General features: G+C 50.0%; 1 protein-coding gene and 1 non-coding gene across 2 annotated transcripts in view; one reads left to right on the top strand and one right to left on the bottom strand.

The window, feature by feature from the left end:
- The window catches only part of LOC138978264 (cilia- and flagella-associated protein 74-like), an 80317-nt gene that overhangs the window by 40464 nt on the left and 25126 nt on the right, over positions 1 to 14727 (top strand). The window contains exons 21-27 of the mRNA XM_070350929.1: positions 3 to 193; positions 1066 to 1187; positions 2958 to 3086; positions 3528 to 3615; positions 4417 to 4590; positions 12798 to 12931; positions 13536 to 13714. Coding sequence (XP_070207030.1) covers positions 3 to 193; positions 1066 to 1187; positions 2958 to 3086; positions 3528 to 3615; positions 4417 to 4590; positions 12798 to 12931; positions 13536 to 13714 — 1017 coding nt within the window. The remainder of the gene's footprint in view (positions 1 to 2; positions 194 to 1065; positions 1188 to 2957; positions 3087 to 3527; positions 3616 to 4416; positions 4591 to 12797; positions 12932 to 13535; positions 13715 to 14727) is intronic.
- LOC138979284 (5S ribosomal RNA) lies at positions 11044 to 11162 on the bottom strand. Its single transcript, XR_011459970.1, has one exon. It is a non-coding gene; the product is annotated as a 5S ribosomal RNA (ribosomal RNA).

The following is a 14727-nucleotide window of genomic DNA, read 5'->3' as shown; positions in this document are numbered from 1 at the left end:
AGCCATTTCCCCTGACCTTGCTGTGAGTGAGGTTGACGACTACAACCTTGACGGGATGCGCATGGGTCCACTGGTAACAGGGGAGATAGGTCCCTTCAGTTCTGTGCGTCTCGACATCATCTGGCAACCTACCATCCCTGGCAAAGTTGACTCCGAATTCCTCGTCACTTTCGCCGACCCTCTGTCTGAAGGGGTGAGCATTGGTGGAAGTGGGTGTCCAGTCATGTAGTCTGAGTTTAGTTATTTACCAGTCCTTCTATGTTTGTGTGTGTGTGTGTGTGTGTGTGTGTGTGTGTGTGTGTGTGTGTGTGTGTGTGTGTGTGTGTGTGTGTGCATGTGATTGTGTGTGAGTGCGTGTGTGTGTGTGCATGTGTGTGTGTGTGTGTGTGTGTGTGTGTTCGTCTGTGTTTGCGTCTGAGTGTCTGCATAAGTGCTCATGCATAGGAGTCTGTCTTTATATTTTGTGTGTACATGTCTTGCATTGGGTCTGTCTGTTATGGAGTTATGCAAAAGGGATGTTTGCTCAGCAAGTTTTACATTGCATTAGTGAAGTACTTGTGAGTAATACAGTGTCAAGGGGACACATTTGGTCAGCTGAGGATGTTTTTTCATAACAGGCACCAGGATACAGTGGAACCCCCCTTTTAAGACCTCCAACAATCTGAGAAAATCAGGTCTTAAAAAGGGAGGGAGTCTTAAAATGGGGGTAATTTTACAAAGGTTTTGAACAGAACGTCTTAAATTGGGGGGTCTTCTTCTTCTTCTTCTTCTTCTTCCTGTCAATCACACATCTATACTGTTTGACCGGACAGCAAGACAACTGATGCAGTCTTCACCACCGCCCTCCTTTCCTCCATACAGCTGGCAGCGGAGGGGGGCTGCAGTTGGCCACACAGTTTTCCTTAGACTTTCTAAGATGGCGCATCTCTTGAGGAGGTGGTCTGTGGTTTGATCCTCGAGACCACAGCTGCAAGTAGGGGAGGGAACCAGCGTCCTCTTTTGGGGGGTCTTAAAAGGGGGTTTCCACGATAGTCATACATGTCACAATATTTCTGTGTTTTGCAGCTGTCTGTGCGCACCATGGCCAACGCCATTGACGTCCCGGTGTGGATGGAGAGACAGACGGTGGACCTCAAGATCTGCTTGTTTGACCGCCTGTACCAGGACACTGTAGTGGTCAACAACAGGTCAGCTGCTAAAGTCATTGTTTCAAACGTAGATCCCACATGAAATCTTCCTCTTTTAAGGAGGAATTTTAATTTTTTTATTTGATTTTTTGTTTTTAAATGTTCCTCTTAAAAAATGTACAACACATTATTTTCGGAATGTGAATATATTTACAACTCTTTCCCGTGTCAGGGACCCTCATGCAAGTTCACAAGAACAACAGTACATTAAAGTTTCTGAAAATCTAGACAAATTCCGTCCCTTTCCGCTACAGAGGGCTTAATTTGTACCCTGGATCATCTGCTTCATGCAGACATTGCCTCTGGACCTTACTTTGCCTCCTGAGCGAGCCACCAACAACCCCCCCCCCTCCCCTTGTTAGATATAGTGAAGCCCCCTGTTAAGACACCCACCCCACCCCCCATCTCCAACCCCCCAGTTCAAGACTCCTCCCCTTTAAAGACTTTACTTTCTCAGATTTTGTGGAATCATAGCCTCTGTTAATTTATCTCCAGACCTGTCTACATGTACAATACAATACAATACAATACAATACAATAACTTTATTAATCTCTAAAAGAGAAATTGCATTGCTGAGCGTTTGTGTCCGTAATAATAACATACATAAAACATTCAAAATAAACATTTGTTCTTTGTCCTGAGAAAATACAGCACATTGGTTATCACATAAGAAAGTATATTAAAAATAAATTAACATGCATTCACCATCAACAATGCACAAACGAAAGTCAGCACCTTGCCGGTTATCACATATTGTCTAAGAGAGTAGAATAAGAGTATATAATCATGCAAAACAAAATCAACAATACTGAAACAATACAGAACACTGACCCCGTGCATCAGAGCGACAACACCAGCATCTACCGCCCCACCTGAGAATTGAAGATGTGAATTGCAGATGGAATGAACGAATTTCTGTAGCGTGTGGATCTTGCGGTTGGTTGTCTGAATCTGTTGCTCCTGTCTGTCCGTCTACTGTCAAATTCCGGTCTGAGTGGGTGCGAGTCGTCAGCCAAAATCTTCTGTACCTTGTCAGTCAGTCGTCGTTCATGTGTTGATGTGAAATTGTCCTGCTTCCTCCCAACCATCCCACTTGCTTTCCTGATGAATTTATCTAATCTATCCCTGTCTTGCTTGTTGATGTTGCCACCCCAACACACGGAGCCAAAGTACAACACACTATTGCACGTTGAAGTGTAAAACATCTGAAGGATTTCTTGTCTGATGTTAAAAGACCTGAGTTTTCTCAAAAAGTACAGGCGAGAGTGGAGTTTCTTCACAAGGGCATCATGTACGTTGTGTCCTCATGGTTTCATCTGTTGAATTGCACAGGGCGATCACAGCGTTGGGACTGTGTCCTCATTGTTTCATCTGTTGGATTGCACAGGGCGACCACAGCGTTGCGACTGTGTCATTGTTTCATCTGTTGCATTGCACAGGGCGACCACAGGGCTGGGACTGTGGCCTCAGTGTTTCATCTGTTGCATTGCACAGGGCAACCACGGCGTTGCGACTGTGTCCTCATTGTTTCATCTGTTGCATTACACAGGGCGACCACAGCGTTGCGACTGTGTCCTCATTGTTTCATCTGTTGCATTGCACAGGGCAACCACAGCGTTGCGACTGTGTCCTCATTGTTTCATCTGTTGCATTGCACAGGGCGACCACAGCGTTGCGACTGTGTCCTCATTGTTTCATCTGTTGCATTGCACAGGGCGACCACAGCGTTGCGACTGTGTCCTCATTGTTTCATCTGTTGCATTGCACAGGGCGACCACAGCGTTGCGACTCAAGTTTGAGGTGTGCAAGGAGCTGCGGAACCACCTGGAGATCCTGCCCAAGACTGGATACATCCAGGCCCAGTCCCAGTTCTCTGCCCAGCTCAAATTCCTCCCCAGGTAAGTCAATTGACTTGCACCTGCTTGTATATGTTATGTGAGGCGCAGGGGAGGTCGAGAGAGTTGTAAGCGCTCCCACTTTCCTGAGAATGTACTGATTTTTGAGACACATAGAAATAAGACAAACCTATGACTGTGCTGAGATGTGTGTCAGATTGCACCAGTTTGAATGTAAATTTTGTTCATAAAGTTGACCCGTGTCCGTTCCTGCTGGGATTCCAACCTGTGACCTTTGGATCACAAGTTCCCTGCTCTACCAACTGAGCTACCTGATGTGCATGTGTGTATGGGCTGCAAGTGCACATGTATAATTCTGCTAACAGAAGATTAAGGTGCTCTGCATTATATTGAAATATCATTGACTGAATTAATACCTGCATGACGTATGTTTCTTAGCAAGTTTTCCATTTGAGTTAATTTTCTTTTTTGTCTGTTTTTCAGGAAATCTTTGTTTGAAGAAGCAGAGAGATACTTTGATGGAGACACAGGAGTTCTGGAGGCACCCATGATCATCAGTGTGGCCAACCAGGTTGGTCTGAATGCTTAGATATGTGAAGATATCTTATATATATATTAGACGAAGGCAGTTTTTCTGCCGAAATATTGATCAAAACAAGTACCGAACCTGGTTACTGGTGTGTCTCCTTTTTTTTAAAATGCTTAGATATGTTTCAGTTTTGCATACTCTGTCTGTATACCTGTGTCAAAAATGTAGCGCAATTATTAGGAACTTTATGGGATGATGTAAAAGTCTGTTCTGTGGAGAAATGTCATCAATGATCAGCTGCTTGTTTGCACTAGTCAAGTGAAAGAGAGGAAAAGGAAAGCTTAATTTTCTTTACTTTTTTGTGTTATCTGCATAATTTAGATTGCTTAAAACCAAAAGATTGTAAAGTAGGGGGCCCGGTAGCTCAGTTGGTAGAGCACTGGACTTGTGATCGGAAGGTCGCAGGTTTGAATTCGGGATGGGACGGACACGGGTCAACTTTATGTGCAGACCCAGAGACAGAAGCCATGTCCCACCCCCATGTTACCACAATGGCACGTAAAAGACTTTGGTCAATCTGTCATAAGTGCAGGTGGCTGAATACACCAAAACACGCAGACACCTGGGTAGCGCGACTCCGTTGCGAGATAACCCTAAAGCATGTCCTTAATCGAGCCGAAGTTGACTTCGCGAAACCTCAGTGCTAAAGCTTTGTGCTGCCAGCTTCGCAAAGTATATTGCGCGTAGTTGACTTCACCCAGACAGGCTTAACATGTCAAGGAGGTTATTGAAAAAAAATTTAAAACTTTTTCCTGGCGGTTCAAAATGATTTTTTTTCCACAGACTGCACCCGTTCCTTTTACTGTGAACGCGGTGGTGACCACCTCTGACCTTGAGTTTGATGTCAAGGACATTGACTTTGGCTACTGCACGGTGTATGAGTCTGTGCGCTCAGTCATTAAGCTGACCAACAAGTCCATCCTGCCTCAACAGTTTGGCTTTGTGGGGCTACCTGAGGTCAGTTTGAAAAGTGTGTGTGGGGAGGGAGGTGGGGGTTAGGGGTTGGGAGGGGGGGGGGGGCTATGTGAACGTGTGTGTGAACAGGATTTGGGAAGGGGATTGAAGGGATGTGAGAGAAAAGAGAGTTTGGTGTTCTAGCTGATGCTGGTCTGGAAAGGGGGGAGATTTGGTAAAGGGCAGAAACATGTGCAAACTTGACCTTACAAAGGAACACGCACGCATGCACACACACACACACGTACACACACACACACACACACACACACACACACACACACACACACACACACACACACACACACACACGCACACACACACACACACACACACACACACATGCATACACACACACACACACACACACATGCATACACACACACACACGCATACACACACACGCATACACACACACACACACACACACACACACACACACACACCTACACACCTACACACCTACACATATTATATGCATGTATGCACTTACACAGATTCTCTCTCTCTCTGATTTCTTCTATCTGCTGCTCTTTCTGTTTCTATCAAATCTTGTTAAATCCTCATACAACAGGAAATGTGTGAAGGGGGGCACTTTAATGTATGTATATTGACAGTTCTGTTATTCTTGATTAACTACTTCTGTTTAAGGATGTTTTCAGGATTGTCTTTGCATGCTTCCATTGATAATGACGGTTAATTTAGATTCAGTATGTTGCTGAATGTAAGGCTTCTTTTTAAGCCTACTGTCTATATGATACTTACCGAGACAGTACTATTCTTGCACATTATCTATTATAGGCCGAAAAAATTGGACAAAACGCTGAGTGGGTACAATTATCTCCCATAACCATGCGCCACCGTGGATCCCAAGCACTGTCCGAGTGCTTCCCCCTTACAGGATGTAGGTGGCGCGTCCTCTTTCTTTATGAGCTGCAGACCCTCAAAAAGCCCATAACATATCAAGAGGGGAGGCGGGAGGGAAACTCTAATAGTACTGTCTCGGTAAGTATCATATAGACAGTAGGCTTAAAAAGAAGCCTTACAGTCAATATAACACTTACCTCGACAGTACTATTCTTGCACAGAATACCAGAGTGGTGTGAGGGTGATATGTAGAGTATTAAACTCCTTAATCAAAATCACTTAAATCCAAGGATTAAGATACCCAGGCAATTTTCGAACAGTACTACCGTAAAAGAAAATATACCCAAGAAACATACCTTAGACTGACGTGACCATGCTGGCAACCACTGCTGTGTGGTGAACTCAATGTCAAAGTCCAGGCCACTCAAAGCTTGAATACCACTGAGTCTACGGCAAGTGGCTAAAGCGATGAGGAACAATTAGTCTTAAAAATCAGCAACTTGATACTGATGCCTGCCAGGGGTTCAAACTCATTGCTACGCAGGAGTTTGAGGACCAGAAAGACATCCCCCTTGGGAAATGAAACCCGAGGTTTAGACACCGCTGCATTGCTAATACCCGAAAGGACATTAGCGATGAGGGAGGACCTGATCAAGTGTTCAGGTCTGCGACCAGTAGCGGCCGCAATCGTGGAAGCGATGGCAGATCTGTATCCAAGAAGAGTCTTAGAAGAAAGACTCTTCTTTTGATACACTTCCACCAGGAAGTTGGCCAAGTCCTGTGTTGAGGGATAAAGCGGCTTTATCCCCTTGGACAAGGCGAAGGTGGCCCAAGCTCTCCAGCGTAAGTCGTAGAGCTGATTAGTTGATCGCCTCTTAGCGTTCAAGGAAAACTCTACTGAACTCTTGTGCAATCCTAGTGCAAGCAGTTTGGAGCGCACAAGAGCCATGCGGTCAAGCACAGACTCTCTGGACGTGGATGAGGGAGGCATGATCGAGGCTGGAGCAGACCTCCCCCGTCCAGATCCAGAGGTAGAGGGTCTACGTGGGTGAGACCGCGAAGATCTGGAAACCACAGAGCTGTTGGCCAGTAAGGCGCGACCAAAATCAGTCTTGGTCGTTCCTGCAGATATTTTGCCAGCACCCTCGGAATCAGAGATGTCGGGGGATAGGCGTAAGCATCGAGGAGCCTCCACAAGAGAGTGAATGCGTCCAAGTGGAACGCATTCATGTCTCGAAAGGGGCTGACGTACCTGGGAAGCCGAGCGCTGAATCGAGTTGCGAACCGATCGATCAGAGGACGGTCCCACCTTGCCCACAGACGCTGTAGAACGTTGTGAGCGATGGTCCATTCTGTGGAGAGAACCTGATCGCCCCGACTGAGAATGTCGACCAGGGCGTTCAGTTTCCCCGGAACGAACTGGACTGACATCCGGACCTGATTGGTCTGGCACCAGAGCAGAATCTCCTCCGCCAACAGGTAGAGGGACCGAGAATTGGTGCCCCCCTGGTGGCGAAGGTAAGCTAAGCATGTGGTGTTGTTGTCCCCGTTGAAAATCAGAGGGGCCAAGGACAGGCCGAATGGGAGGGCCCGAAACTCGAACACTGTGCCCTCCCAAACGAACCGGAGCAGATGTCGGTACCCCGGGGCCACCAGGATGTGGAAGTAAGCATCCTGGAGGTCCCAGACATGGCCCAATCGTTTGGCCGGATGGCCAACCGGACCGACGAAGGGGTTTCCATCTTGAACTTGCACCTGTGAAGGTACAAGTTCAAGGTGGAGAGGTCCAACACCGGCCTGAACCGGCCGTCCTTTTTGGGGACGGTGAACAGGCGGGAGCAGAACCCCGGAGAAGGCTGAGAAAGGGGGTAGACCGCCTTCTTCTCGACCAACGAGTTCACCTCGTCCTGAAGAGCCTGCCATCTGGCAGGGTCTCGAGGAGGGGGGAACGTCCAGGGTAGAGCGGACAATGGAGGTTGTGACGACAGCGGTAGAGAAAACCCCGACCACACCACCCTCAAGAAAAACTGGTTGGAGACCAGTCTGCCCCACATGCCGCGGGCCCGAAAAAGGGAACCGACGGACGAAAGAGGGGCAACTTGAGGGGGCGTCAACGTAGGGCCGGGACTCACTGAAAATTCTGCTGGCGGGCAGGCGCAGGCTTGCGACCACCCCCCCTGGTGGTGCTGCTTCCCCTTACCTGTCTGAGCACCCTTCGTCTAGCTTGGGAACGCAACAGGCGCCTAAGAGGAGGAAGAAGGAGGCAGTGAAACTGGCTTCTTCTTCTTCTTCTTCTTCTGAGGCTGGGAGCTGGAGGTGACTGTAGCACTTCTCTTACTCCCCGCCGCCGTCGCCGAAGCAGCGAGGCCAACCATCAGAGAATCAGTGTTCCTCTGGCGTGTGGACTCCACCACAGAACGAACAGTGTCCGGATGAAAGAGGGAAGAAGGCTGAGGAAACGTGTTCCTCAGACTCTTCCTCATATCCGGAGGCACTATAGAAGTAGGCAGAAAATGATCACGGAACAGGGCCAATAAAGTGGACCCGTGTTCCAATGGCCAATTCTGCCGCAGACGTCACGCACGATCGCACGGCATGCAAAGCCCGATCCACTCGAACCGTGTCAAGGACCCGAGTGGAATCGGACTCTGCCCGATCGGGAGGGTCCAACAGTGTGGACAGCGTGCTCATCCATGTCAAGGCCTGTGATTGGGCCTCGACTGTGGAAGAAACGGTGGCCTCAAGATTGTGGAACGAAGCAGAGCTCAGTTCCACCTTCTTGACCGAAGGCACCTCCCCAACGAACACATCACCGTCAGCCCCACCCTAAACACTCGAAGTCTGGAAAGGGAGAGTTCGAGAGTCAAAGGGAAAAGGGAGGGACGAAACAGATTGGACACGAGGAAACAGTGGAGGTGCGCCTCCCGAAGGAAAGCATGGCACTGAACCCGCGTCCTCCCGAGGAACATAGGTCGCGTTTGCACGTGAATCTGTACTCCTCAGGCGATGTGCTGCCGCTTCCACCGTGGCACTAAGACTAGGGTGGAACGCGAATTGCCGGCGGACGGATCGTTCATAAAACGAGCCGCCGGCAGACGCGGCGTGAGCCTCCCGCGCCCGGGCCGAAGCGGACTCAAAGGACGAGAGGGCGTCTCAGGGAAGGACGTCCTGAAACTGTTCAAACGTCCTTCTAGCTGTGCGAGGACGAGCCTCCTGCCTCTCGTCCTCAGACCCCGGGTCCAGGTCCTGTGTGTCAACACTAGACGACAGACGCTTAAGAGAGGCATCCGTGACGTCAAGACGCCGCGTGATGTCTGTCATGTACTGTTGGAAAGTACGAAGCATAGCTTCGGAAGTTCCATCAGAAACCGGCAAGGGTAGAGGATCAGTGTTAACCTCAGGGCGACCCTGATCCTCCTCCCTATCGTCCTCCGACTCACTCTCCTCTTCACTTCCCGACAACTCCTCAAAAGCAGGAGTGTAGGGAGCTTGAGGGGGAAGAGCCGAAAGCGATGAAGCAGGCTGTGAAGAAACGCCCACAGAAGCAAGAGGCCGCGAAGACCCCTGCCACAAAGACGAAACGTCTCCAGCAGCCGAAGGGGGAGAAAAACAACAACCCTGCGACTGTTGGGTCAGCCCAGCCAACGAACCCCCGCCATTTATAGACTGAACAGGAACCCATCGGGTCTGATCAGAAAAGAAATGGTCCGGTCCGGTCGGGGGTGCCGATCCGGTCCGGTAGGGTGGTCCGGTGTTCCGGTCCGGTGCCGGACCATCCGGAGGTCCCGTTCGGCACCGAACCATCGTACCCACAGAAGTGTTCAGGTGGTTAGGTCCGGACGTGGACATACCGTACCATCCGGACCCGTGGTCCGGTATGGTCCGGTTCGGTGCCAGACCATCTAGACCAACAGAGGTGGTCGGGTGGTCCGGCACCGGGCCATCCGGACCCGTAGGTCCGGTACCATCCGGAGGTTCTGTTCGGCACCGAACCATCCGTACGCACAGAAGTGTTCGGGTGGCTCGGTCCGGGCGTGGACGTACCGTACCATCCGGACCCGTAGGTCCGGTTCGGTGCCAGACCATCCGGACCAACAGAGGTGGTCGGGTGGTCCGGACCGGTCCGGTAGGGTGGTCCGGTGTTCCGGTCCGGTGTTCCGGTCCGGTCCCGTACCATCCGGAGGTCCCGTTCGGCACCGAACCATCCATACCCACAGAAGTGTTCGGGTGGTTCGGTCCGGACGTGGACACACCGTACCATCCGGACCGGTGGTCCGGTATGGTCTGGTGCCAGACCATCCGGACCAACAGAGGTGGTCGGATGGTCCGGACCGGACCACCGGTCCAGTACCGGACCATCCGGACCCGTAGGTCCGGTCCGGTCCCGCACCATCCGGAGGTCCCGTTCGGCACCGAACCACCCGTACCCACAGAGGTGGTCGGGTGGTCCGGACCGATCCGATAGGGTGGTCCGGTGTTCCGGTCATGTGGTCCGGTCCCGTACCATCCGGAGGTCCCGTACGGCACCGAACCATCCGTACCCACTGGTCCGGTACCGGACCATCCGAACCCGTAGGTTCGGTCTGGTCCCGTAGCATCCGGAGGTCCCGTTCGGTACCGAACCATCCGTACCCACAAAAGTGTTCGGGTGGCTCGGTCGGACGTGGACATACCGTACCATCCGGACCCGTAGGTCCGGCATGGTCCGGTTCGGTGCCAGACCACCCGGACCAACAGAGGTGGTCGAGTGGTCCGGCCCCGACCGGACCACTGGTCCGGTACCGTACCATCCGGACCCGTAGGTCCGGTGGTCCGGTGTGTTCCGGTTCGGTGCCAGACCACCCAGACCAACAGAGGTGGTCGGGTGGTCCGGTCCCGACCGAACCACTGGTCCCGTACCGTACCATCCGGACCCGTAGGTCCAGGGGTCCGGCAAGGGCCAGAGGTACTGTCCCGCACCGGACCCTAAGGTCCGGTACGGTCCCGTACCATGGGTCCCGTCCGGACCAAACCCGGAGGTCAAGTCCAGTCGGGACCCGTGGGTCCGGTTCGATCCCGACCCGTAAGCCTGGAACGTTCCGGACCCTTGGTCCGGACCATCCGTCCCCCGAACACCAGATGCTAAGGAATGGCGTGGGGTCAAGACGGTCCGGTCGGAGGTGTCGGTCTGAGCAACAGAAACAATGTTCCCGTCGCCCTGACCATTCGACAGAAGTACCACGTTCTGTCGAACACCTCCACGTCCAGTAACTAGTCGGCCGGAGCGTCTTATCAAGAGGGACAGCCACCAGTCACACGGACGTCAGAGGGAACCGTAGTAGCAGTGGTCGTAGGCACGAAGCCTGAAACCCCTGCCCCCACAGGACCGCCCTGAACGGGGTCAATTCGCATCCCAACCCCAGCGGGGAGGGAATTCAGAGACCCCGTCATCTCCTCCGATCTCCCCCCCCAGGAGGCCGAAACTACTGTCGAAACAGCAGCAGACGACCCAGCGAGGGAGTTCAGAGGAGGACCCGTGTCCCTCCTGGCTTCCACAGCGGTGGAAACCGAGGAGGGCACAGGAGAGGCACCGGAAAAGGAAGATTTTAATGCCAACTGCACCCGGTGTTCCCAGGCGGTCACCCATCCAAGTACTAACCGGGCCCGACGTTGCTTAACTTCGGTGGTCGGACGAGAACCGGTGTTTACAACGTGGTATGGCCGTTGGCTGTCAAAACCTGAGTCTCTCCAGTAGCCCCTAGATCGGATTCACCAACCCCCAAAGAGGGTTGGGAATCGACCTGCCCCCGGATTCGAGCCAGGGAGGAGAAGGAAACCTTCCCCCCAGGCTTGAAACCGGGAGGAGCTGAAGCCTGAGACTGAGGGCCGGACAACGGCGTCGAAGGGGGGGAAGCTTGTTCCACTGAAGGAGAAGGAGAAAGAAGCTTTTTCTTTCCCCTCGACCTTCCCCGAACCTTCGACGGCGCAGCCCCGCCCGAAGTCCCAGGCTCAAGCCCAGCCTGTTTGAGCAAGCTCGCATTGAGCTTGCTCAAACAGGCTTTCTCCGCCCTCCCTCGCCGCAAACGCAAAGCGTTTGGGGAAGGAGAGTCGGAGCGCCAAAAGATCCCCTTCTCCGTGCGTAAAACATGACGCTGGGCGCCCGGAGAAGGGTTGCCCCCGGCAGACTCTGGTTCCGTAGAACCAGAGCCCAAAACAGGACGAGACATCCTACCTCGCCCTGTACGTACCCTTAAAGACCGAGAATTAACAAAATTCAAAGAAAATTTAGGTCAATACTCAAGTGAATGCGGCGAAACGAGAAGCAGACGACCGGTCACCACGAAGTAGGACGGGAGGCACGCCGAGTCCGCCACACAAAAACGGAGGCACAAGTTGAAGGAAACACAACGTAGCCTCAAGCCAGAAGTGGAATAACACACAATAATCCAACAGGTGATAGTCCACACAGAAAAGAAGCCTCTTAGTCCAAAATAATCCGGGAGCGTAGCAGAAACACAGCCGGTCTGACGCGCGAAAAAAGAAAGAGGACGCACCACCTACATCCTGTAAGGGGGAAGCACTCGGACAGTGCTTGGGATCCACGGTGGCGCATGGTTATGGGAGATAATTGTACCCACTCAGCGTTTTGTCCAATTTTTTCGGCCTATAATAGATAATGTGCAAGAATAGTACTGTCGAGGTAAGTGTTATATTGACAATTCTTTCAGCTCTGCTAACTGTTTAGTCCACATATGTGCTTTGCACCACAAATATTTTTAAAAAAAAGTCTGGGCATCGATATGTGCAAGTACGGGGAAACCCATACTAATTCAGACCCTCCTAGTGTGACCTTAAGACCTAATATCTTTTCAGATGCTCTTTCATATTGTCTTTTAAGTCAAGCAGAAATCATTAAACAATTGATCATAACGTCTTTAATTTTACCTCCATTTTCAGAGTGATCCGTGAGTTCTTCGTAGAATTGATTTTCTCCAATTTTGAGTGGTTAAATTTATAAAGGGGGGTTCCATTGTGTAATATAATGCTTTACACAAGTGATCAGACCTGGGAACCCATGGTCAGAGGGACAAAAGACGACGAGAAAATGTCTAAACTACTGTTCTGACACAAGCGCATCCCGAAGACGATCTAGTATTTTGACACATGATTACAGTTTTTGTCAGTAAAAACTAAAAGAAGCATTAATTTTCTTTAAGATGTGATGGTAAATGTATTTATTGGTGCGACGGACGCATGTGGAGTACGCTCATTTTCTGAAAATAAACCAAACTTTTTGAGAATACTGAAAGTGCAAAATAGGGCTTTCCAGGTCTGAGTGATGGTTTTCTTCTTTGGTGATTCAGTACGTGGAGGTTCAACCAAACGATGGGTTTGGGACGTTGCTGCCCCTGGAGACTATAGAGCTTGACGTCATCTTCAGTCCAAACAAGGCCTTTGACTACAAGTTTGAGCTTGTCTGCAAGTCTCTCATAAACAGGTGAGTCAATTGCAAATTATCTTAGCTGGCCGGTTGATCTTGTCTGCAAGTCTGTCATTTACAGGTGAGTCAATTGCAGATTATCTTAGCTGGCTGGCGGCCGGGAGACTTATGTTTCTGATGCCATTTTCAGTCCCGACAAAACATTCACTGTGCATGTACAAGGTGTTTTTTTCTTCCTCTGGTTGATTGACAGGTTGATGGATCAGCTGACTGCTGATTGACTGATTGATTGATTGACTTAATTCTTTGTTTTTCTGTGTTTATCTCTTCCTCTCCTCTTCTCTCTCTTGCTCTCTCTCTCTCTCTCTCTCTCTCTCTCTCTCTCTCTCTCTCTCTCTCTCTCTCTTTATCCTACCTTGAGTAATAAAGTGTGTTTGTTCGTTTGCTCTCTCTCTCTCTCTCTCTCTCTCTCTCTCTCTCTCTCTCTCTCTCTCTCTCTCTCTCTCGCTCTCGCTCTCTCTCTCTCTCTTTATCTTCTTCTTTCATACATGAACAAATGAAGTTTGTAAACATAGCCATGATTTTCTCTGCATTTCTCAGAAAAATCTTTTCCATCTGTCACCTACATCTCCAATTTATTTCATTTTATGATTTGATACAGAGACTTCAAGATCTCCTGTGTGGGAGTAGGAGTGTTACCTCCCTTGCAGTTGTCCAACCAGGTGGTGCACTTTGCAGCCACAGCACTCTACGACGTCTCCTCTGCTGCGGTCCACGTCATCAACCATCACACCTCAAGCAACGAGTTCACCCACCCTGTCCCTCGTATCGGCACCAAAGGTAAAGAGAGAGTGAACTGGCCTTTTAGGCCGTCCTTAATAAGCCCAAAATCGACTTCGCAAAGATTACAGGAAGGCTTTTTTTTTTACCGAAAACTCAGTGCTCAAGCTCCATGCGGCCAGCTTTGCGAAGTAAAATTTGTGTAGTCGACTTCCACCAGTTAATTTGAGGCTTTATCTGAGGGTAGTTAAATTAATGTGTTTGAGGATTCAAACTGGCCAATGAGAGTGTGTGTATGTCCCCCTGTTAGAGAGGGTTAGAGAGAGAGAGCTGAGCATTCACATGCTCATTTCTTTTGAGCAAATGTTATTGTTAATTTATGCATTACCATTCCGTTACATATGCAACAGCTATTTGGGGGCTCAGTTGGTAGAGCACTAGACTTGTGATCCTAAAGATCGCAGGTTCGAATCCGGGCAAGGACGGACACGGGTCAACTTTATGTGCAGACTCTGAGACGGTATCCATGTTCCATGCCGGTGTCACCACTGTGGCACATAAAAGACCTCGGTCATTCTGCCATAAGTGCAGGTGGCTGATTACACCTAAACACGCATACACCTGGGTAGCGCAACTCTGTTGCTGCTAGCTTTCCACAGCGGGAAAAAGCTACCCGAATTTCCCAGCGATGGGACAATAACGTAATGAAAATGAAATTTAAATTAAAGGCTGCCATATACGTTGCGTTCATTAATTAATTCATATTGTTTACATGTGCCAATAATGTTATAAAACTGTACCTAAGGGGATATAATAACGATTGGCTGTAGCTTTCGAACACAGAAAAAATTATTTCAGTATTGCAAAGTGGTGTTGATAGTGTCGAATGTAAACAGAACAGTCTCAAAGTGAAAGTGGATGTTTTCCGGAAATTGCGAAGTTAACAAGAATACAGAAAAGCGCGCTTTCCTGCTTAGCACAATACGCTACCGCGCTAATCTGGCGTGTCAATATCACTACGTTTTTCACGTGGAAGGTGAGCGATTTCCTTCACGCGGAGATTGACGAAGCTC

This window comes from Littorina saxatilis, linkage group LG10 (genome assembly GCF_037325665.1).
Source record: "Littorina saxatilis isolate snail1 linkage group LG10, US_GU_Lsax_2.0, whole genome shotgun sequence".
Taxonomy (NCBI): domain Eukaryota; kingdom Metazoa; phylum Mollusca; class Gastropoda; order Littorinimorpha; family Littorinidae; genus Littorina; species Littorina saxatilis.
This window is presented reverse-complemented; position numbering and strand designations above follow the sequence as displayed.